The 22,920-nt window shown below is 36.9% G+C and overlaps 1 protein-coding gene across 3 annotated transcripts in view; it reads right to left on the reverse strand.

Annotated features, from left to right (window-relative positions):
* GNAL (G protein subunit alpha L) overlaps positions 1 to 22,920 on the reverse strand; it is a 178,242-nt gene that overhangs the window by 32,711 nt on the left and 122,611 nt on the right. For all 3 annotated transcript variants that reach the window (XM_062487990.1, XM_062488006.1, XM_062487999.1), the window contains exon 5: positions 20,762 to 20,859. In XM_062487990.1, coding sequence (XP_062343974.1) covers positions 20,762 to 20,859 — 98 coding nt within the window. The remainder of the gene's footprint in view (positions 1 to 20,761; positions 20,860 to 22,920) is intronic.

Below are 22,920 nucleotides of genomic sequence, written 5' to 3' on the forward strand. Positions count from 1 at the left end.
GGCCTGCTGAAATGCATCACTGAAAATTTAAAATTTTACCCTGCAGTTAATGGTGGGTAAGGGGAAAGATGAAAGTGCTTAATACGTTCAATATATTTTTAAGGTGCCTTAATGATAATTTAACTGAAAACATCAGACAGTTGGATTATGCTATGTAAAAATGCCTAGAATTTAGAATGGAAATGTATAAAGGGCTACTAGTGCCCACTTGTTAGGGGAAAGTTCAGTAAGGATTTTCTAATTAGTTTACAAATGACAATAAGATTACAAACCTCCTGTTTGCTCTAACAGCTTTCACATGTTCTATATGAACTACTTCACTGTGCCATGAAAGTCATCATGTAAATATGCCCTTTGAGAAATGCTAATTTTACAAACTTTGCCACAGAACTCAACTCTGTGTGAAACATTTTGCATCAACATAAATCTGACAAATTTTTCCCTAAAAAAATTCCAACTTTGTTAAAACTCAAAATCAAAGGAAGTTCAAGCAAGTGGTTACATCTCTTTCTACAAAAGGATGGGTTTTAATATTCTAAAGCAAAATTTTTAAGATGCTCGTTGTCATAGCACCATATTCTCTCATACCATGATGTCTAGGAGTGTCACCAGATGAGCTAGAGTTAGTTTCAAGGGAAAACCAAATTAGAAACAGGAATGGCAGGAGTCTGGTATCTGTATTAATGCACTATTTTTTAATGGTTTAAATTTGAAACACTGAAGTAATGAACAAAAATTCCAAAACTGTAAAGGAAGGCCTGTTTTAAAAGTTTTTGGAGTGAGTAATGAAGGCCGTAAGGAAATTTGGATTCAGATTTGATTTTAGATACGAACTTTAAGTTAAGGAAAATTCAGATAGCTATCAGCAGCTAAAGCAGAAAGAGATTTCAAGGTGGAAAACTAGTAAATAAATGATCTGGCTTTGTCCAGAAAGGCTCCCTGAATACATTTAGCAGTCTGTATGAAAACCATCAATTTAAGATTCGTGTCTAAACTGTTATCCAAGTAGGGACATTACTTAGCAACTACCATGGCTAAAAAGGAATTTTCATAAGTCTCAAGAGAGGTTATGAGTTATTGACCAAAAAATTCCAACAGAATCCTGAAACCAGTTTAGGCTGGCTACAGTTAGCTGCTTGTGAGTTACATGACTAAGTAATGGTCACAGTGAGTCTATATCAACCTATTTATGCAAAAAATACTGTGCTTAAAAAGGTCTTTAATTGAACAGGCACTTATTAACTTCAATAACTCTTTTGGGGGAAAACACTTTTTTTAACATCCTGCCGTGGTGGGGGGAAGAAAGACAAACAAAACCCGTTATGTGTGTATGTGTTCAGAAGAAGGGTTTAGTCTACGACAAGAATGAAAAACAGCACTCTGCAGCAGAGTATTTGTGTGCAACTGTGTGTGATGGAGAGGGAGAGGAAGAAAGCGAGGAAATGGTATGATTTAATGCTTGCAGGAGCGTCATTTTGCTTTCCACCCTAACTGCTGAATTCTTTTCTTCTCAAGTAGTTCAAACCAGAGTTTTAAAAGCCTTTTTTTCTTTTTTTCTTTTTTTTTTTTTTTTTTTTTTAAATCTGGGTCATATAAACATGAGATTCTGTTTACGTTCTTAATTATGAACATGTATTGAAAATCCATGGACTACCTCCAACCCAAATCAGTTTGATAGCATTCAAATCAATGTTTACAGTCTGGCACTTGTTGCCTTTGCAGCCTCAGCTCTGTGCCTCTATGGGGCTGATAGAAGTGTGAAGGATGAAGTCCCACAGCCTTGAACTGCAAATGCTAGAAAGCAAATGAGAGATGGGGCGTAGATGTGAGGTCTGAAGCTTGGGATAGGAGAGAGAGCAGGGGCAGCCATCCCTTTAACCAGCTCACACCGTGCACTGCAGATCTCTTCTATCAGCAGCAGGATAACAGCATGTGAATATAAAGTTGGGCCCTGCCTTAATGTAATTCTGAACGTTACATAAGTGCTTGATAAACAAAGCAGGCAGCTAGAAATGAGATAACCTAGCCATGTGTATATTCAGCTGACTACTCACTTAGATTCCCAGCTCATATGCTGTGACTGATAAAGGGCAAGAAAACGGCCATAAATGCCAACCTCTAAAGGCATTCTAGGTTCTTTTAGGACAATGTAGTTTTTAACACCACATGGACGACAAACATGCTGACACTTTATTGCCAGATTACGTTTTTTATTTCCTTTTCCCTCCCCTCCTCCCAAGGAGTAAAATGGTTGGCAACACAGGAAGAATTTCCAAGCCATTTTCCACAGCGACACAGGACAGGTCACATCTTTTACGTGCACCTTCAAAAACGTGCTAGAAACCAAATGGTACTTCTTAGCTTTGTGAACTTAATTCCAGGCAATTAGGGTGAAAGATGCATTATCTAGATGCCCCACTGAATGAAAAACATGGGCAATATTATGGAAGATCCCAGGAAAAACCTCAGACACAATCTCTAATGTATACCTTTAATGGTCTGCTAAGAAACATTTAAAGCAATGTCAACTGCATCTGTTATCTTATTGATGAATGAAAACAAAAGCATGAGGCCATGAAAACAAAGGCCACGAAAAGAAAAGTGACCCAGTGACACTGATAAGCAATGATCGAACTCAGTATCTTTCTAGTCAATTAAAAGCTATTTTTAAGAAAGTTTACAAGTACTTTAAACAAAAGCACTGCTCCAGAACAGCAGCTAGAAAAGCCATGGAAAGGAAAGAAAGAATGCATGGAAAGTGCTGATAAAAGCCCCCGAACAAAATGAAACAAACCAAGAACCCCAAATGAGAATTTAAATATAAACTACATTTCTAGAAATGTTATCTTAGCTGTACTAAAAATATACATCAAAATGCCCACTACTGCTATCTGAAGCTCCCTTCTGTTGGGCCCTCTTCCTTTAAAGCAAACAAAGTTGTAGTAATAGCCAGCTTTCTTCCAACTTCCCCTGCAAACAAGATCCGCTGGTGGACAGAAGCAGTCAACCATTGCCACCAGTTCTACAAACTTCCACATTTCTCTAATCCTATTCATTGTCTTTCCTTATTATATTTTTAAGTGGTTTAACAGCACACGCCAGGACTTTTCATAACTCTTTGGAGGGGTGCCTGTTACTTCTCACCCATCACCATCTCAGGTCAGACAGGAGGCATTGTCCAAATGCTACACATTTCTTATGAAGTCCAGAAGAAAAAGACGATCCTGATCTTTTATATTCAATAAGACTGGATTTGTACTTTCTCAAACACTACAACTTTTTTAGAACCACAAACCATTTTTGGCTGCCCTACGCTAAAAAAAGAGAAGCATAGTTTCCCATCTGGCACATAAAGCAGTGTTTTTCATGAACAGAGTTTTCAGGGATTTTTTTTTTTTTAAATTGGAAAATAAATCTAAATTTTTATGCATGTGTCTGATGTAACTGATGGAAGGAAATTGCTTGCCATGAGATTTATCTTGTAGCTACAAAACATGCCCTGTGGCCATCTGGTCATCTGCTGCAGAGTTGGAGTTGATGAAGCAAAGGGAAACAGAGACATGTTTAATGACCTCCATCCTTTGGGGCCAGAGAAAGGCTTTGTTGCCCAGTTCTATTGACTTGGTTTATCTCAGGCTCAAGCATGGGAAGAACAGAGACAAAACTTATCTATGCATGCAATTCTGAAGGATTGCCATGGCTCATTTAATCACCTGCACCAGGATTTGTAAGGACATTTTGAAATGATCTGAAGTTTTCTCAATTGAGAGAATGCAATTTTTTGCTCTAACTTTAGTGTCAGGGTCCAGTTCCAGAGGAACAGGGACCATTCATCAGAACCAGAAAGTCTGGCAGCAGCTATGACATGGTTAAGAAACTGACTGCTGCAGCAGATGTACCAGGCAGGCCCAAGGACTTCCCTCTCTGTCCCCTTCCTAGTTCACACACTGTAAGCAGTAAAATCAAAGCAAGTCAGTACAGCATGCACAGTGGTAGTGTATGCCACTGTGTAGTGAGATTAAAAATAAGACATGGCATATCTGTGAATTACAAATGTTGGCTGGTTCAACTCTGCAACCTGCAATCAGCACCTCCCATAAAGTCCTAGTGTGTAATTCAAATATGTTACCATTTGTGCTATACCTTTTAACTTCAGAAATTATTCTCAGAATTATTTTAATTTCCAGTAATATATTCTTTTAGGACTAGCTACTACACATACACAGATCTGCACAGGCAGAAACTCCTAGTATCAGCTGGGAAATCCACATTAAAATAACAGGTTTGGTTGAAAATCCAGTGACAACTCTGGGAACTGCTTAAATGTGAACCTTAAATACAAACATGATTTATGCTGGGACTACTCACTGCACAGCAAAGAAAACAGCATAAGCCTCACCACTGAAAAACAAGTTTACGTTAAGAGTTATTATTAATTGCTTTCCTTCCCAGTTCTATCACATCACAAATTAAATATGTAGGTCTTTTTCTAACAGCTTTCAAGTATCAACCACATCAGCAACTAGAAGAAAATACTTATTTTAAGACAATGAAGTATTAGACATGAAAGTGAATGCCTATACTGTTTGTGTTCTTATACCAGAATGGGTTCCCCTATAAAAATCACAGCCACTCAAGAGAGATTTTTTTAAAGGTCAGATCAAGCAACAGACCTAACAAAATAAAAGTAAAGAATACTGAGCAAGCTTAGAAAAGGGTATTTCAGAACTACAAAATAAAGAAAATAATCTGAGCTTTAATGATAGGCTTTTCATTCTGAATTCTTCTGAAAAGTCCCTTTTTGCAATTCTTCTCTAACTGCAAGGTTTTGCTGCACTGTCTGCAGTAGATGAAACAAACAGCAGAGGGTGGTTGCATGAAGAGAGATTGAAGTGGGGCTGCTCCTCTGCTAAGAAAGCAAAAAGTTATCCCCACCACAGCTTGTGGATAGAGGACATAACTGAGTATGTTTCTCCAAAGCCTTTCTGGAAAACCCTCTCAGAAAGAGCTCTGTATCAATGCAGCCATGTTGATTGAGGGTGTGACTCTTCTCACGCTCCTTTTCCAATAAAACCTCAGAAAAGGCCAAGCCTTTCTGTAAGGCACAGTCCACCCAGGTCTATTGCTTTGCATGCCTAAAATGGCCAGGTGGCAGATGAAACTGTAATATAGTTTAATCAGCAGGAAACTAAATAGCATATATAATCTTAGCAGTCAATCCTACATAAGGACACTCCATTCACACACTGCCTACCTGCACTGTATTTACTAAAAAAAATAGATGCTTTCCTGTAACTATTCCAAGTGCAATAACCACATATTACACTAAGTTATCTATTTTAGCGACAGATTATTGCATCTAACAATTCAGAATGGTCAGAATTCAGAATGGTCACTTCCTGCCCAGGCTGCTGGATCACTGGAAATCCAAACAGCTCCTGCATGAACTGTTTTAACTTATATGATGGGTACACTGGTCTGCTGCCTTCACTGATGCTTATGAAATGCAGTCTGGACTAACTACCAGGCAACCTTTTGAAGACAGTATTCTTTGGCGAGTTAAACTCATGGTGGTGCTTTCTTATAATCTAGTTTGGCTCCTCTCTAGCTCCTCCATGGAAGATACTCTTTCTATTAAGAGGAGCATCTGACATTCGGATGGCTGTATTATGTTTGTTTTACAGAGTCTAAAGCAAGCAACCCTCAAAGTCATTACTGGAAAATATCTACATAAATATCTACATTGTTCCCGACAGTTCTACAAGCATTAATGTTGGTCATAGACTTACCACATTTAAAAGCTCTTTGGTGTCTGCATTTCGCAATGAACAACTCAGGCTTTGTCTACATTTGGCACACAGTAAAAACACACTGAGTACTGAACACAGTTTTACTGTTATTATAGATAGGGAAAATAGTTCTAAATGACGTTTGAATTGGTCACATTTTACACAATGTCCTTATGCACATTAAAGACAAAACTATGAGCTAATTCTTTTCCAATATGGTGCATTTTGCCAGTGTGGACAGAGAATTGAGCTGGTTAAGGAAAAATGTTCCTCAATCACTTTCTAAATTTTCCTCTGCTGTTTAGAGGAACTTGCAACAATCTCTGCATCACAGATTAGATAAAATGGTTATGCTGCTTTACTTCTCTCCTTAATTCTAATGTAAATATTTTTCTAAAAACTTGAAAACATCTGCAATATTAAACAAAATTTTAAAATATTTAAATTATAAAGTGGAATGAAAAAATATTTGCTGCATTTATTTTACTTTACTAAATCTGACTATTAGGATTCACATCCTAGCTTTTACAAACTTTTAATTTGCTCTTATGTAAAGCTGTAGTGAAATGGAGCAGAATTCATTTGATGTGCTGTACAGTGAGAATTGAGAAGGACCAGACCAGTATCTGTACCACACCAAACACCAGGAAGTATTGAAGCTGTACTGATATTTTCTAGACAGAATAATGATGTCTTTGGCAAAGAGTGGCACCAGCAATTACTTCACTGCAATTGGAAAGACAAACTGGTATCTATGACTGCACTGTACTGAAAAAGCCTATGACTCCTCCACAGTAACCTTTAATATCAAACATGGTAACAGCTTTTACAAGGTCTTTAGAAAGGCACTACCCTTTTTATTTTCACAGATAGCTGGACTGAAAGACATGTATAAAGCACCTAAGGCCAAACCAGGTAATGCATTCCCGATTAAAGCTACATTTCAAAGCTCTTCCTGATCTAGTTTGACCTTTTGCTTCTCCTGTGTAAACAAGGAAGACAAAAGTCATAAGAAACTGAAGTAATGCATAACAGATACCACAAATCAGCATGATACATGATTACAGCCTGCTGTGAGCAGCTCACAAATTGAGGAAAATTCAAATAATAGCACATGTTCTGTGATTTGGACATTGAGAATTCCCTTGACTCCTTTTCCTGTGAGCAAGCTATTGAGAAACACTGACATTTGGGCAACAAAAAATACACCAAGAGAACACTGACTGCCCAGTACAACTGCCATTGTAGTTTTCCTAGCTGTAAACTGATTCCCCCACCCTTAATCTCCACTGCTGATTTGTCACAGCTCCTTTAACCAGTGCTGACAACAGGCCATTCACATCACTGTGCATTGTATCACACACAAAAGTTTCAGACTCATCCTTAGAAAGACATCTAACTGTACCTCAAACTGCTAAAAAGAAAAATAGAAAGCAACATGCCATAATTTGAAAGGACAGTGAGCAGGGGATAAAAAAAAATCCAAACAAACAAAAGAGGATGAATGCTTTCAATTTAGTCCCGTTCTTTAAATAGAATATATGCAAACAGAAGAGCAAAAAGATCCCCACACCTATATACTTTCACTAACTGGGCTTAGGAGTAAGTCTGCTGTAAAACCAACAAATGAGATCAGTGAAAAAACAGTTTCCATAACATTTTATCTTACCATAATCAAACAACTTAAACGGGCAGAACAAAAATCAACCTTGAGCTTTGTGAACAGAACACAATGCAACATGGGCACAGTCATTCCAAGAAACCAAAGCCCATCTTGCACAAGAACAGAAAGTCATGCAGTGACCTGAAAGGATTGTTTTTTAAAATGGCTAAACACTGCTGTTTTTTTGATATTCTAGGAATACGCACAAAACTGGACCATCATACTTTGTTTCTGAGTCTGCAGAATATTTCTGCCATGAACTGACTGTAGTGAGAAGCTGCAGATTTGGCTCTACATCACATCTCAGCATACCCTTCTGAAAGGCACCCCTCCAAATAATCCATGGCATATTTATAAACTGGAGACTAAAGAGTGCCTCTGGGAGAGAATGGTATAGGGAAAGTGATATAGGGGACTGGAAGACAAGATGAGGAACTAAGAGGCAGAGCTCCATTGGGTGCAGGGGGAAGAAAGGGGAGGAAGTAAAGCACCTTGTTTCCACAGTGCCCTTACCTTCTCAAGCTGGTAGCAGATCTGGAAGTCATGACTCTGGGGAGAAATACTCTGTATATTACCTGCACACGTGTAACACATGCACTGTTGCTCACACAATTGTATATACGGAAAAAACTCTGCTGCAGAAAACTGCATCTGGTAAGTCACTTCTAGCTCAGAGCACCAACCAAGGCATGCAGATGAGTGAGTCACAGATCTGAATTGATACCTTCAACTGTATTACATTTAACTCGGAGGAGATAGATGTTGAGAAAGGTCTTGAGTTTGAACATGTGAGCAGCTCCTGGGAAGAAGTGCAAAACTCAAATTGGGGCTCCATTACAGAAAAAAAAGACAACAAAACGGCTGCAAATAAAGGGAAGCCCCTCTTGTGCATAGCCAGTGCACTGGTTGTGCTGTGCTGTCTCCTGGCACAGCCCATGTCACTCAAAAACTTCCAGCGTTGGTGGGAAGCATTTTTATTGCTTTTCCTGTTGTAAGTATCTTGAAACCCAATGTAATTCCATATATTTCCTTTCCTTCACACTCCTTACTGGTCTCCAGTGCACAACAAAGAGAAGATTAATTTCAATGCTTTTCCGTTTTCATTTTGAGAAACAACTAGGATTTGATTATTTATCTTTTAGCAAGGGAGACGTAAGTCAGGAGTCCTCAAATTCCTCAGAAATGAACACAAATGCTTCATCCAACTGGGCAGTTTGGACTTTAAAAAATTCACTTGAGGCCATATAACTGAAAAAGGAATGCTCCTACATTGAAAAGGTAGTTTCTTACAGACAAAGAGGACTTCAAACAAATAAATACTTTAAAGGATTATGTTTCTAGGAAGTTTGTATCCTGAAGCCAGGTTCTACTTGTTACTTTATTTCTGTCACCATCTGAGAAATAGGTATATTACCTGCCTACTTTCAAACTATTTAAAGGCAGAAATGCATATAAAGCTTAATCTTTGATTTATTAATGGTTTCATTATTTATAGACAACAAAATACACAGTATTTATAACACAACAAAAGTTGGGAATTTCCATCATACTTCAATAAGAGTTTCTGATGGATTTTTTTAACTTGAGAATCATGAAGGAAGAATGGATTTACTAATAAGATGGAAACATCTGCTCTGAAAGCAATGACCATTTCTCCCTCTTTGTTTCTGCTGGTATGCTTTGTCCAATTACATTGATACATAAAATAGAAAAGAATGAAATTTTTAAGAAAAGGTCAAAGGAGGATTGGGAATAGCAGATAGATAAGCTAACCTTACACACCCAGGTAGATATGCAAGACGTCTCACTATGACTGACAAGAATTACACATTGCCTTCTATCTCAGAGGCCAAAATCATAGAAAATGGTCAATTTATCAAGAATAAAACAATGATGAAACAAAACAGGGTAAAGCAAAGAAATGGATCTGATGTTATTAGCAACTGGAGAGAAAAAAGGGAAGTATGTCAACCACCCAATGTAGACCAAGACCACAAGTAAGTCATAGGCCTGTGCACTGAAATAGAAGAAAAAAGGCCATGGAAATAAAAATCCAAACATGCTGGATTCTGCTAAGAAGACTTTCAGCTAGTGTTGCAGTAACTGTTACACATGTGTAAGGTGAAAAATCTCCAGAAAATAAGCAACTTTTATGCTGAGATCTCTCCAAAAGAGTGTGATAGAGAGATACGCCTCTGACTCCATTTTAAGAGAGAAAATGTTGATAAAACATCAGTGATGCTGAACTTTTCTTTCATAGGTTGGAGAAAGCCAGTAAGTCCTCTGAAGAACCCATTATCTTTTTCACAGGTTTTGATGGCTTTCTATGGAGATACAGGGGATTACTGAGTGTCGGGCTTAAAGAGCACTGTTCTTGACAAACATTTTTGTAGGGAACTTTTTTCAGGCGAAGAGAACAGCACTACACTTGTTAAAACAAAAGCATCTGTCTCAGTGCTCTGAGGTCCACACTAAAATTTAGACAATGAGGGTCAATCAATCCTATTAGAGGCAGAATGAAATGGAGAGTTTTCACTTGGAAAGCCTTTCCTATTTTCCTCTGGAACAATGAGACTAGATGAGATGAAGAAACCTGTCTTGCTTGTTAGACATTTGTCTTAAGCTCATCTCACAGGCTGAAGGGTTTAGAATTAAATGTTTTGGAACGGTCCTTCAATTTATTTCCTTTCTAAAGAAATTCACAGAATGCATAACCATTTACTTTTTACTATTTCCCCCCCCTTTTTTTTTAGGATTTCTTCTTCTATATTTCAGTTTTTGTGGTCTTTTGTGCACTTCTGACAATCTCACAGTAGCCATACTTATCTCATGTTTATTGCAATTGCCTTTTAGCCAGGCTACCTTGATTGCTCAGAATCCAACTGTGTTTTTACTCAAGTTTCAGAACATTCACCTGCGCCGTGCTCTTCATATGGTGTGGAAATAGAAGACCTCACCAGCAATGTCTCTTTGGTTATTTCCAGGATCTTATGTGATGTTTTTTCCCCTCCTCAAATCCATTCTGCTCATTTCCATCAGGACATAGGCTAAGCCCCCTCAACATTGTGCAATCCCATATATTTGACATTTGCATCATTAACAAGACATAATAGAATGAATTCTTGACATAAATACTTGATGCTTTATTACTTTTGCTTTATTTGTGAACCCCTGTTTATTATCTTCACCCACTTACAATCTTCTCTTTTCATCTTTTCATCCTCTAAAAAGTTATAACTTGTTTACAACTTAGTAAAAGCATGCCTAAAATAATTTTTAATCATAATTTAATTATTCTTTCAACATACTGTATATTATGATGATCTCCCTGACAGAAGTACAGAATGGTATATTTATAAATAAGTTAACAAATTTCTATGAATAAGCTTTAATAGAGGTCTCACCCTTGTCATTTTTGCATAACATAATTTGCTGGTTACTACTTTGGAAGTACTATCAGGTCAAAACCTCTAAATGTTGCCTGTGCTGGTTGTGCTCTCTGCACCACAACCTCCTCTGGAGAACCTCCCACCTTGAAGTCAGATCATACTGACAGGAGCTGCCTGCGAATCACGGAGGAAAGGGATGACTTACCAGTGCAGAACATGAGTTAAAGCAAAACGAAACAAAACCACCAAATCCCCAAAAAACAAACAGAAAGACTTCCATGTAGTAAAGAGAAAAAGAAACTTGGGGAAGCTAGTTGACTACATTTGAGCCCCTTTTTATGAACAATTGTAAGAATGAGGATGTAATGAACTATTACCATAATCAGTTCTGTAGAATGTAGAAAAATGTTTGTTCCCTGGCATATGGCTCTTTATAGAGAAGCTTTTCAAACCCAGGATGTTGTGGTGAAAAGCAAGTTTATGGCAAACTTGCTGGGAAGAAGGGCTTCTAAGATCCTGCCAATGTAAGGAAATAGGACAACCAACTAAATTAATGTAGAAGTCATATGGGACCAACAAGTTCCTTTACACTTAAAGCTTACTTCTACATTCCCTGAACAGAATAAATCCTGGTGGCAACACTGCTCTATAGCATTCTACTGCTCTTTAACAAACTGATTTTTAATAATTGCTCTAGTAGTGTTGGCAATTACTTTTGACATAGTCATTCATGCCAGTAAATAAGTGGAGGCCAAGAAATTACACCTATGCTGACCATTAAAATTCTTCACAATGTAGCTGGAAGGAAACTTAAAGAATAACTACCCAAAATCTGTACCATTGGACTTTCAGGATCCTAATGTTCAGAATGCAGATCTTCCCAAACTCAACCTTCTAAACCAAAAGAGAAATAGTGAATCCTTCTTAAAGAAAGACAAAAAAAAAAAAAAAAAAAAAACAACAGGGAGGCAAAAGAAGGGAATAAAGAAATGTGGCAAGAGATTTTGGTCAGAAAATGTACTTAAGGGTTATTTTGCTGTTCAGACCAATTAATTTACACAAACAAATATCTGAAAAACAAAACAAAACCAAGCCTCCCAGCCTCCCTCCCATGTTAATGAAAGAAAACCAAAATGGAAAGGTTGTTCTCAGAAAAACCATACAACTGATTTCAAGATTCACCTTTCCCTGCATTAGCACTTATATGTGAAAACAGCTTAAACTCATCTATCTTTTTTGATTACAATTAATGGAATTATCAGGGGAGTAGTAAGAGGAGGCACAACTGATTTTTGAACCAATTCTAGAATTAACGACCTTTCAGAAATTTTATTATTTGGTATGTCCATTAAACAGGATGTCTACTGATAAGTCTTATACTTATTTGCTTTTCCACTGCTTAATTTAGCCTCAAATTAAGCTTTGGGAAGAACTCCACAATGTAACAAACAATTCTAATTAAATCAGAAAGAATACTTTTACAAAAGACACAACTGAAACAATTCCTCTAAAGTCAAATAAACCTTTAAAAAATTCTGGCAGCATCACTGTTGTCTTGTACTAAATGAACAAAATTAGCTTTAACTAAGTTATGAGAAGTAGGAGAGACACTCTTGAACTGCATAGTTTACCAGTCTCATTTGTCTTATAATTGGGACTACAACCAAACTGATAAATACCAAGACTCTATTTTGGTTTAGTCTGAGGTGTAAAATTTATTTTTCAAGCATACATACTTAATCTTTAGACTTTTTCAACACAGTATCAACTGCATTTTATTTTCTTATTTCTTAATGTCTGCATTCCACCATCTTTCTTTCTCCAAATCTGTCAGTACAGTGTTAATATAGAAAAACACAGCCACCCAAACCCTGGCTTCTTGTAGATCCTAACATAAACAAGGCTGTGTACATCTATTAGTGCAGAGGAGCCTGTGCATGCAGAGTCTGCCCAGTGAGCAGTTTCTTAAGGAAGAAATATGACTCTTGGCCTTTCTTTATCTTGTCATGTGAAACTGACTTCTTGAAAAAAAAAGAAAAACTGACCATCTCTAAGTGAAAAAATGCATGTGGCATTTAAGAAAACTCAAACCTCAAGTGTAAATAATCTGACAGTATGCCATATAACCTGCCATTAAATTTACAATGCTCTTCTTTTTTAAGCATTTAACTCACAGTTATTATATAGTTGTTGTAATAAATTTAATATGTAAATATGCATTTCATAGTAAGTTAGGTTTAAATTAAGAGAATATGGAACACAGTTTTTCTATAGAGCATAGTAAAAAAAAAATAAATCCCACAGACAAAACCTAAAATACATGTGTTACCTAACGATAAGCTTATTAACAAGGTGATGTATTCTTTAACCAACTAATCTCTGTCACTGAGAACATGCACACATGTAGCAGCGAATTGTAAATTAACAGATTGAATTAAATTCTGTAGAAGCAGATTAAATATAAGTGACTCTCAATGCTCCCTGCAATATAATGAAGCTGTCTTTGGTCATAGTTTACTCTTTCTCCCACGCATACACTGGAGGAGTCCTAAACCAAGAACAGCATATAAATAACACCACAATTGACAGAATGACCCCCAACTTCCTTCTGAAATCCACTCATAAATCCTTCATGCAGATTCTAGATAACCATCATTGGCAGTTGTACTTCATTTAGAGACATTTTGAAATGCTGACCCTGAACAATGATTCATTATCAGGATTTCTGGAGTTAAGCTGTATCAGCATGTTTACTGTACTTTAACTTGCCAGTAGGAATACCCATTTGTTAGGTTCTCTTTGCTGGCAGTTATCTGTACTCTAGATAAGAGCTAAACTTTCAAGGAAATTTCAAAGTATGCTGATTAACTCTGTATTTTCCTTTCCTATGTTTCGATAAGTACATGTATGATTTTAATATGTAAAAAAATTCAAACAAATCCTTGGTGCGGTCCAGTCTTACAGAGATGCCTTTCCTTCCTCCTGCTCAGTATCCCAGAGTCTGGTCATTTTTGCCAGTCACACTGGCTCACTGTGCCAGTTCACTGATTCAGCCCTGTACCATTACCTATTCACATCTGTCCTCACTGCTGTGGTGCAAATTAAACAGTCTTTTCTCTTTTAATAATTAATGCAACAGAATGGTCTTTCTTTGTTATAAAGGATATTGATGCTTTAACAGTGTATATGCTGAGGGTGACACTGAGTGTCTTGATGCTTCAGCAGTCTTTTGCTCAGGCTCTAAAAGCTCCTCAAGTGTTGTATTGCAAACACAATTTAAAAAACCTGCAGTTCAACTCTGCAGAAAGGATATGGAAAAATATATCTCCAAATTAAATACAGGATACTATTAGAGAAAACTAAATGCAGACAAGCTCAGCTGATGGATCTACTTGCAATTCTCCAATCTGTTGAAATGGATCACATTTCCAAATGAGGCTGAGTTGCTAAGTTACACTGACATGTCCTGCACCTTTTATTGCCCCATGTGTGCAAACAGGAAAAAAAATTGGGAAAAACATTCATCAATTGTTCAGGAAAACCTGAAAAATTTGATGACTAGGGGAGGAAAGAACTGTTTCCTCAACAGAAAAAAGCCAGCTTTGCTGTATTTTTTTGACGAAAACTCACACTGTCTAATAAAACATCTTAAAAAGAGTCGAAGTGTACTTTCATGCATCTGTTATGACTCTGCCTGGTCTTTAGATTTTATTACTCCTTTAAATTGAGGTAAAGGAATACTTTATGTTTTTCTGCCTTCCACTTTCAACCTTTTTGTTTGTTCTAAAACCACAGGAAACACATCCAGTCATACACAGAGAAGCACATGGAAAAATACATGGTTTAAATTTATGTTTGAGCAGCCCATCTAGGGCTGCTTAAACAGTTCTCCAGTGGAAATTAGTTAAAAAGAAAAAGTATTTGTCACATCAATTTTAAATGGCAGAGAAGGTGATGTGTTTATAGACTACCTTCAATCTTATTTTTATATTAGAGAAATGTTATTGTTTTCTCTAGGTATGGAAGGCATTTATGAACTAAAGTGGCTTAAACAGGGGGATACATTCCTGTATGCCATTCCGGCTATTTGTGAATGGTATTTTCATACTGCTTCATCCTCCAAACAGAGGCTTCTCCAGCTGCTTCTTATTCCATATCTTTGTACTTCAACATACTAGTATTATAACATCATGGTCACATTTTGATTACCAAAATTAAGATAGAATTGGTTAAATCTAATGATTTTTGTTTCGTAATGAAGGCAAAAACGGGAACAAAAAAAAATCACTGCAACACATGAAAAGGTTATTTCATAGAATTCCCAGTGCATATTTTAAGAAACCACAATTTTGCCTCTTGAGAGTGTGGTCTATTAGTTAGTAAACAGTGAAAAATGCAAGCATTACACACTGGAGAATGACTTCTGTCCTATCTGGCAACCACCTCTGTTTAGAAGACTCGTAAGTGAGGCTAAAGGGATTACTCTATGAATACAACCTCTCTCTCTCTCTCTCTTTTTTTTACTATTAAATATCAATGTAATGGTTGGCTAAGGCTTAAAATTTAGATCAGATAAGTGGAGAAAACTTATTAATGAATTAACCAAACAAAATTTGCTTCTAACTTAAGCAATAAATTTTTAAGATTTGAAAGCGATATTGTCTTAAAAAATGAAGAAACTTCATCGTCACAATGAGTTGTTTATATATGAACAAGAATAGATGGAAGAAAACAATATTACAGTTTTCTTGTATCACCATAAAAACTTAGTTCTTAAAATCTCTTTATGTGAAACATTTTGAATTAAAACTTTTCCCTCATTTCTCTAAGTAAAAAGTATTAGTCCTACACTTAATAAGCACTAACCAAGTGTAAAAAGAATCACTGCTTTTAAAAATAATATTCTCTAGATAAGAACAGCAACAATAATAATACTGTTTAGCTTAATTTATCATAAACCTATTCACATTACTTCACTGCCCCTTAGGAAGAAAGAATACAGTACACCTGACTGCAATGCCACACTAGACACAAGAAGCAGAGAATGCCAAGGCAGTTTTTCTGACCTCAGCCTATAAGAGGGAATTTAGTGATGACTGTGCATGTCAGCAATTAAACCTTATGTCTAGAAGAGCGCAAGGGAATTAAAAAATAAGCTTGATTCTAAGAAGTGGTGCTGTTGAGAAAATAACTATCTTTTTTCTTGCATTAAGATTTGAATCTGCGGAGCACAACACAAAGATTTTTGCCATTTTTTTTTTTTTCCCCCCACAATTTCTCCACCTAATACTAGGATAGACATCTCAGAAATCGTCTGAAACCCTTTTCTAGGGCAGAATAACTGCAAAGATAAAGAACATTGATGGCTTTCCATCTATATCAGCTCAAATATAAAATACATTTTCTTTGTCCAAGCTCACATCCCTTGTGTTTGCTTTCCTGAGAACTTGCATAATAAAGTTTTATTAGCCCAAATGTTCACACAGAGACCAATTTAGCCTTTCACATTAAAGTATACCAGAAGTGGTATATTTTGTCAGGGCAAGAAGACAGATGGACAAACTGGGACAAAGCACTGATTGAGGGCAAGGTTCCCTTAAATCCCTGGTTTACCTCCTATCCCAAGGAACTCACACAGAGATGAGTAAATGCCTTTCCAGCCAGGGCCACTCATGAACACACATGTTGCTATTTCCATGTGAACACAATGAGACAAAATTCCATTCTGGAACACTCTAATAAACCTGAAAGGAGTTGTTTTTTTATTTCTAACAACAGCCTGAGCTTGAGCTGTGTGTGACCTAAAAAGAGAATGGAATGCTCTGCTTTTGTATTTTTTCTCCCCTTTCCAAAGTGACTAGTTCTGCTGGTCTACTCTTGTGTTCTAATACTACTATCTTTCCCTGGTGAAGTCTGAACACTGCAAGCATCCCCACACCTTTTTTCTGATCACTGAAACTAATTTTAGCAAGTCACCTGACAGCTGACTTGCCAAAACTAAGCTCAACGCTTACTTTATGGAAACAACAGATGAACACCACCAGGCTGGGGGTGCCCGATACTTCCCAAGCATAACTGATGTTCTGATTTGAAATTTTATACCTCTTCAATGCCACATATATTAATTGTCTTAAACTTATGAAGTTTTAAAAGGCATAATAATCAACTAGACAGCTTTTGTTTCTGGGTCGTTTTTAATTGAAGGCCATCATACCTGAATCTTTATTTGTTTTGATCTGTTCTACATTTACAGAACTTTTCTCTATGGTTGCCTTCCATGGATACAATAAAATTTGGGTATTTGGTAACCAGTATGAAGAAACTGAAATATTAAAACACAGAGCTGTATTCATCATACAAGAAACTAACTTTTATAAAACTGTCCTAGAATCACAGGAAATTTTAATTTCTGCCTATTGTTTATATACTACTCAGTTCACTGCCAAAACTGCTTTAAATCACAATCTGAAAGTCCCTCATAGACTTAGAATTTGCTGAATTTAAATTATGTGAATATGACAAAAAGCACAGTTTGAATAGAGTTCAAATAAGTTAAAGTTAGATGGGAGATTTATCATCATGTAACAGAACAAGCCTGCTGAAATCTAAGTCAAATGGGGACACAACTAAATAACATCAACTTTTCAAAGTAAGCATCAGTTTTTGGGATTAAACTTGAAATTTAACTTGTAAGAAATATTAAATCAGAAGAGAGGGAAATCAACAACCTGTCAGTTATGATACTCATCTCGAAGAAATACATGAACGTCATTAAGGAAAGAAGATGGTTGATGGTCATGCAATAATACACCCTCCCAGAGTTACATAAATGTCTTTGTAGCTGGTGATAAAGTACAATCCTGGTCTTTGCTGATCTCTGGCTTGGTCACAGATTCGTATTTTTTTACAAATATCACATGATGCATCAACATGATGTGTGTACTAAATGTATTCCTTAACAATGAAAGTCGCGCAGATACATGAAGAATCATGTAAGAATATTAAAATGATTAAATGAATGAGAATGAGGGAAAAGCAGGACCCCATTCTCATTCCTGTGAAGGAACAGTATCCTGATAATTTGAAAGGGCATTGAGGATCAAGGAAAATTAACTTTCCAGCATAATGTAAATAAAACATTTGCCTCTGTGTCCTTCAACTACCTTTCATTTGAGCAAAATACTTCTCCCACAGCAATAAAGAAAATTAGGTTAAGTTTTAAAATACAGAAGCCCTGTACTGTAGCCAAATTAAACTATTCCAAAATACACTGTATTTCTAACTCATTTAAATAACAGTCAGCAAGTTCGGCTGACATTATAATTTGCTAATAATGCTTTTCAGCATTTTTAAGACAGCTACCCAACTTGTAGTCCAATGATATTTATAATGCATGATGGGATTTTTTAGGTTTGGCTTTGTGTTTTTTTAAGCTGAGAAGTGGTGACCTACTGATAATGTTCTTCCTCCATTACCAAAATATTAGGATTTAGCTGATGGCATGGGATGCTTTGTTCTAAAGCCAATGTAATGGAAACACTGAAGAATGTTTCAAAATCCCACAGTAAGCATGTGCATCAGCATTACACTGCTTCCCTTTTCCCTTCACCAGTTAAAGATGACCATAGACAGCTTCTGAGAGAAATGTCACCAGCTCTTGCTGAGCCAGAAAACAGCACCCTCACCCCCAGTATTTTTTCAATGAATGAAAGAACTGGTGGGTGGGTATCAGAACTGGATTTCCAACCTCTGCTCACAGGCTGTCAGTTATGGGAAGGATGTGCCTCCACCACCCTGACAAGTATCCATCCAGCACTGGCACAGAAATGTTCTTCTCGGTAGTTGGGCAGATAAAAGTTGAGTGCATTTTTAGCATCTTTCTGTCAGATTATACTTCAGTGTTTTAAATCATCAGTACCTGTGAGAAAAAGGCTGTTTGATCAGATCAGTGACCCAGCTATACCTGAGCTTCAAGTTTCTCTTCTAAGACTGAAGGTGTGTAAACAAGGACAAGTCACTCAGCTGTCACATTTTCAGGTTGATCATGACATGAAGAGCATAGATACACTCAAGGAATATTTAAATATCAAATGATACTTCATAAAGGGTCTTGAAAGTGAAGAATTATGCAAATATACTCACTACTACAACGAAAAATCTCAGAATAAAGGAAAAGCAATCCAGTTAGAAGACATGGAGGGAAGAAACATAGGAAAAAACCTTACTAAACTTCCTTTAACCATTCACAGAAAGAAAGGTAGTAGGATTTAGTTTTATGTTCCAAGACTGTGGACTTAATTCTAGATCCAATTTTTTTCCTCATTTGTGTTTCGGTTTTGGACACAACATGGGATCTAACATTCTCCCTGTCACAGCCTGTTGATAGGCACAATTTTTTTCAAGGGAAAGCACACTACCATTAGCACTATAATCTGGTTTTGTCTGGCCCTTTCAGCACCATTTTTCAAAGAAGGATTGTGAGACAAACCGACTGTTACTGATCACTGAAGTATGGTTCACATTCATGTATTTTCAATATGCACTGTTATTCTATTTTCTTGCTCTGATGTTTTATTCGAGTTTGTGAATAGATATGATAAGCAGTCAGTCTGCACTTTTCAGCAAGCAGAACTCAGATCTGCACTATGGTGGTGGTGGTGGTGAGTGAGGGCAGAGAGGAAACCCACTGATTACAATCTAGCACAGTTGTCTAAGTCTCTCTTTGTACAACCACTGCTTTCATTTCCAGCTGCTCTAGACTGTAGGAAATGCTCAGGTTTTGGTAAATGCACTGAGGTCAAATCAGTTTCTTCATACATGTATCTAATTTTCCCTCACTTCCATGTGCTGGTGAATCATTTTTTCCCAAAAATGGTCTGAAAAGAGGGAAAATAAACTATGACCCGCAACACCAAAATTCCCCACTGTGGCAGAAGCGTGATAAGTCCTTTAGTGACATGGACCTATTCCTCTGCTTCAGGCTCAACACCAAGAGCAGAGAGGAGAGAAAAGAAAAACACTGAGTGCAAGAACAGACTTGTGGCATTGCTGCTGACCATACTGCCAATTAGACAAAACATAACACACTGGAACGTGTTCTCTGAAAACCCTAAATCACATAGCAACTGTATGACTATATATTTTTGCAAGAGCAGTTCACATGAAATGTGTATTTTTGATGGAAATCTAATTCAGACCTGTGTTACTGTTGAGAACAGTTGAGTCTGTAGCACTCGCAGTGTTAACAGACTGTTCTTTGATTAATAGTTTTCATCTCTGTACTATGTATTTATGATTTGCACCTTCACAATCTACTACACTTCTCACAACATTTCCGACCAGACTGAACCTGTTTACAGATTTTGACTGTGTTAGGTACACGTGTACCACTTCACTTTGAAGATCAGAATACCAAATGTACTACTGTCTTTAATTAAGTACAGCTTATAATTTTTCCCACCTAGAAAATGTATTAGTAATGCAGGTATGCATCTGGTTATGTAAATGTCTCAGAAGTTTTAATGGAATGTTAAAAGAAAGAGCAATTTCAGCACTGTCTGGGTCTCAGAATTTTAAACAAAAGATTCTCCTTAGATTGACTCAACATTTTTCCAACTTAATAGTTTCCATTGAAATGATTTTATGTAAATCAATTTTGAGTGGAATAAAGACACTTAAAAGTTATCTGATTTTCTGTACTTTTCTTTATGAGATGCGAAATATTTGAGGCAGAATATTTAGTTGCATAATAAAGGCAAACTATGATAATAAATTAATTTTGCTATACATGCTCCTCCGATACAGATAATGAAAATGTTAATTCCTACATTGCAAAGATCCTGAATCTCACTGATATATTTTCTAATTTGTTATAGATGATCACATTCTTGGCTATAAATGTCATAAAAAGAAATACTTACTACTGTGCACAGTCAATCAGTTGATATTCATTTGACCTCTCGAAGCATGCCTTTACACCTTCATCATCCCAGAGCTTTTTTGCATGTTCAAAGAACTCCTGAAAATTGGAAATGAAATAAATCAGAGAACATGGCTCAATTTTTTCAATTCCCAATCTGTGCTATTCCTTCCCCCAACCTTCATGCTTTATGCTTTGGAAAATGATAGATTATACACTTACAGAAGAAAAACTATAAGCATTTCTTAGCAAAATGGCAATAAAATATACAAAACATATGGCTGCTGAGAATTTCCAGCTCATGATATATAATGAAGACTGTCTTCAAAATTCATGCCAGTCCATATATAAAATTTACTGCAAGTACAAAAGTTACTTAGAAGCATGTTCACTTCATTTTTAACTGAATTTATGCTTCTGTCATGGAAAAGGCTAAAAGTGATGCAAAAAGCCGCTCAGCTTATAAACATTAACTTTCCAGAGAAAGAACCAGCCTGTAACTTTATAAAGATTGCACAATTTTTCCTGAAAAACACAACTTTCCGCTACTTGGTATTTTCTCATGCAATATAATAACTTGATTGCAAGACTTTCAGAATCTTTGCTCAACGCTGCATCCTCCAAACAGCTGCCTGGCACAACCTGCTTTTCCTAGCAGTTATCCCAGGCCACCCAACCCAGAAATACCTGCCAGCAAGCTTAATTCAGAGTTATTTGAAAGAGGAATCAAAGCTGTCCTTGGTGCCGGTAAAGCCGCAGCCACACACATGCAGAGAGGTAGGTCCCACCCTGCCTGCTGGCTCCTTCATTTCTCCAGCCCCAGCTCTAGAGACTGAAGGACCCAGCTTGATTTAAAGCTGGGTATCCATTTTATGTTATATCATTACTAGTAAGTGACACTGTAACAGAGTTTTCCCAGGTACGTAGTTCTAAATTCAAATGAAGGATGTTTAGATGAATTAGTATTTCCTTTATTGTATGGTTCTTTCCTCCCTTGAACAAAATTGTTAAAGCAATATGTCAACTCAAACACAGAAGTTGTTTTCTTAACACCTCAACACACTGCTAATAAATCACTGGAATCCTTTGGTAAGTCACGAATTTGTGAAACCTAACAAATTGCTTTTCCACAGTTCAATTTGACTCTGTGTAAAATGGGTGTAATACCACTATTCACTTAGTGATTCTGTCAAAATTTTGCATAAACATCTGAATTCTGAAACTTTTCAGGATTTAAAACCTTTTGCCTTTTTTTTTTACCAACTATACCATGCACAATGTAGAGAGAGAGAGAGAAAATTCCATTCTTTAAGAAGTTTTGAAAATGTTAGAGAAAATAAGATATTAGAGTAGGCATGAGAAACCTTTCCAGAAAGTCTTGGATGAAGAGAGGAAGCAACACTATATACTGGCAGATGCTTATACTGCCCTTGAAATTTATTTATTCACTTGGTGAGGACATGTTTATTGAGTCTTTGTTCTTTTAATTACTTATGCAATGATTGTTCTAAATACTGCAGATCCACCTTTTGAAGTGATGCTACAGCTATTATGAACTCTCTGATCCTACAGCAGAAAAAAAGCAAAAACAAGCTCAAGAAAGGACAAGATACCAAACTAGAGCAGACCAAGAAAGCTGCCACACATAAGAGAGAGCATGACTACAAGAAAAAGAAAGAAATGGAAAAATCAAAATGACAGATACCAGAAACCATGGAACATTCCTCAAATATGAAGCATATGCTTGATTGATACTTGGGCATCGGCTGAATGCCTCTCACTTGCTGGCGTCTTTGGCCAAAGAAAAGCACTGCCTTCTCAGTGGATGGAGTGAACTGTGGGTAAGTGCCAGGTCCTGAGGCAGAAGGAGCCAACTCTCCATCCCCTCAGATGGGAGCAATGTTCCCATCCCTTTCTCCCACAGGCATTCACTGCTGCAGGTGTGGGGTCTGAGCACAGTGTGGCTGCCTTCCCCTTCTCCCCATCCAGGGGTGGGAATTCCCACCCACCCCAAAAGCCATCTCTAAGGAGAACAAACATCTAAAAACCAGTCCCATTCGGCCCCGCTGAGCCTACAAGAAGGGCAGGGGATGAGGAAGAGGTCAAAGTAAAGGTATACTTTTCTGAAGGATGGGATGGATTGAGATCAGTTGAAAATGT

The sequence above is a fragment of the Cinclus cinclus genome, chromosome 1, assembly GCF_963662255.1.
Source record: "Cinclus cinclus chromosome 1, bCinCin1.1, whole genome shotgun sequence".
In the NCBI taxonomy this organism is placed as follows: domain Eukaryota; kingdom Metazoa; phylum Chordata; class Aves; order Passeriformes; family Cinclidae; genus Cinclus; species Cinclus cinclus.